Source organism: Arachis ipaensis, chromosome B07 (genome assembly GCF_000816755.2).
Source record: "Arachis ipaensis cultivar K30076 chromosome B07, Araip1.1, whole genome shotgun sequence".
Taxonomy (NCBI): domain Eukaryota; kingdom Viridiplantae; phylum Streptophyta; class Magnoliopsida; order Fabales; family Fabaceae; genus Arachis; species Arachis ipaensis.
In genome coordinates, this window is record NC_029791.2 from 121,687,229 (window position 1) to 121,689,163 (window position 1,935).

Below are 1,935 nucleotides of genomic sequence, written 5' to 3' on the forward strand. Positions count from 1 at the left end.
TTATTTCTCCAAGTAAAAAAAAAAAAAAGATTTATCATTTTCTATCTGTTAGTCTAATTTCTTTTGGTCTCTAAACTTTAACTCGCGGCTTTTGGATGGCAACAGGTTGCTGTAGGAGCAAAGCAACGAGGAGCAACAAAGATCATAGGCGTGGATATTAATCATGAAAAATTTGAAATAGGTTTGGGATATATCTCATGTGTATTATTAGCTAGCTAGGCTGGTCTTTAATTTTGTTTCAACTTTAAATAATACACATTATTTTGATTAATACCATTACTGTGTGTTGTTTATACAGGAAAAAGATTTGGAATTACTGATTTTGTGAATCCCTCCACTTGTGAAGACAAGTCAGTGAGCGAGGTATCATGATGTTACTATAAAAGAATGTTAAGTGTATACTAACAATAATCACCATATATTTCGTAGCAATTTGAACTATGCATACAAAAATTATTGAACTTTGTATGCTGTGTCTGACATTTTTTGTTAGGTGATTAACGAAATGACAGATGGAGGTGCTGATTACTGCTTCGAGTGCATAGGGTTGGCTTCACTGATGGCAGAGGCTTTTAACAGTAGCCGGAATGTATATACGTTTATCTGATCTTGGAGTATTCATTGAGAAGAGAAAGAGAGGGACTTTTAGAGTTTTTTTTAATTATATTTGTGTATGATGTCAGGGTTGGGGGAAAACCGTGATATTAGGGGTGGAAATGCATGGTTCGCAAGTGACATTGAATCCTTATCTGTTGTCGAGCGGCAGAACAATCACAGGATCAATGTTTGGAGGTCTCAAACCCAAATCTGATATCCCCCTCCTTGCTAACAAGTACTTGGACAGAGTAAGTGCAGTTATATGACCAAAAAAATTTATTATTTTGGATTAACACTTAAATAGTAGTAGTTTATATTTATATTTATAAGAATTTATATATATAAAATATATATTTTGTAGAATAAATTATTATTTGTATCCATGAAAGATATAAACGTTGACAAATGTATCCATATAAAAATAAACGACAATTGTACCTAAAAAGATAGCTTTCGTGTGTCAAAAATACCCTAACGGACCAATTGTATAACCAACATCCGGATACTTTTGGCACACAGAAGTTATGGGTATCTGTATCTGTCAGTATTTGTATCTTTTATGGGTACAAATGATAATTTATTCATAATTTGTACTTATATTTACTAAAATTTATACATAAGAATCAATATAATTTATATCTATATTTACTATAATTTTTACACATAAATTAGTATATTAACTACGAGAAATGTTAGAGGGCCAGCAATTTTGGTGTTTTGTAACCATCCATCAATAGTGTTTTTAATGGTGTGAGATTATATCTAATAGTGAAAAATCATTTATTTTTGTTTTGATGGTTAAGTAATGGCTAGAAAACATAAAAGTTGCTCGCCCTAGACTTTTTCTATAACTAATTACTGACTAAGATTATTAAAAATGGTTCGCTCTAAAGTTTTCTGAATATATTAATACTAAAATATCATATGGGTATATTAGCAAAATGTTTTTTATGGTGGCATATTCTGTGATTATAGGAATTTAGCTTGGAGGGATTCATAACGCACGAGGTGGCCTTCAAGGACATTAACAAAGCTTTTGACTATCTCCACCAAGGAAAGAGCCTCCGCTGCATTATAAAGATGGATCCTTAACTACTACTTCTACTGCTACATTTCATTGTAATTCTATTTCATATCCCTAAAAAATTATCGTATTCTCTTAAAAGTATTTATCGGAATAACAATATGATGCATGATTGACATATTTGATAAATGTATCCTATGCAATTGGTTTCTTGTGCAATGTTTTAGTGCGATTGGTTTAAGGAATTTTAATTTATTTTTAAAAATTATTTATTGAAATGTATTACTTTTATATTTGTTTGAATTTTTTAAAAG

General features: G+C 30.5%; 1 protein-coding gene across 1 annotated transcript in view; it reads left to right on the forward strand.

Annotated features, from left to right (window-relative positions):
* LOC107606167 (alcohol dehydrogenase-like 2) overlaps window positions 1–1,840 on the forward strand; it is a 5,257-nt gene extending 3,417 nt beyond the window's left edge. The window contains exons 6-10 of the mRNA XM_016308169.2: window positions 106–181; window positions 299–363; window positions 494–589; window positions 684–845; window positions 1,573–1,840. Coding sequence (XP_016163655.1) covers window positions 106–181; window positions 299–363; window positions 494–589; window positions 684–845; window positions 1,573–1,689 — 516 coding nt within the window. The 3' untranslated portion in view covers window positions 1,690–1,840. The remainder of the gene's footprint in view (window positions 1–105; window positions 182–298; window positions 364–493; window positions 590–683; window positions 846–1,572) is intronic.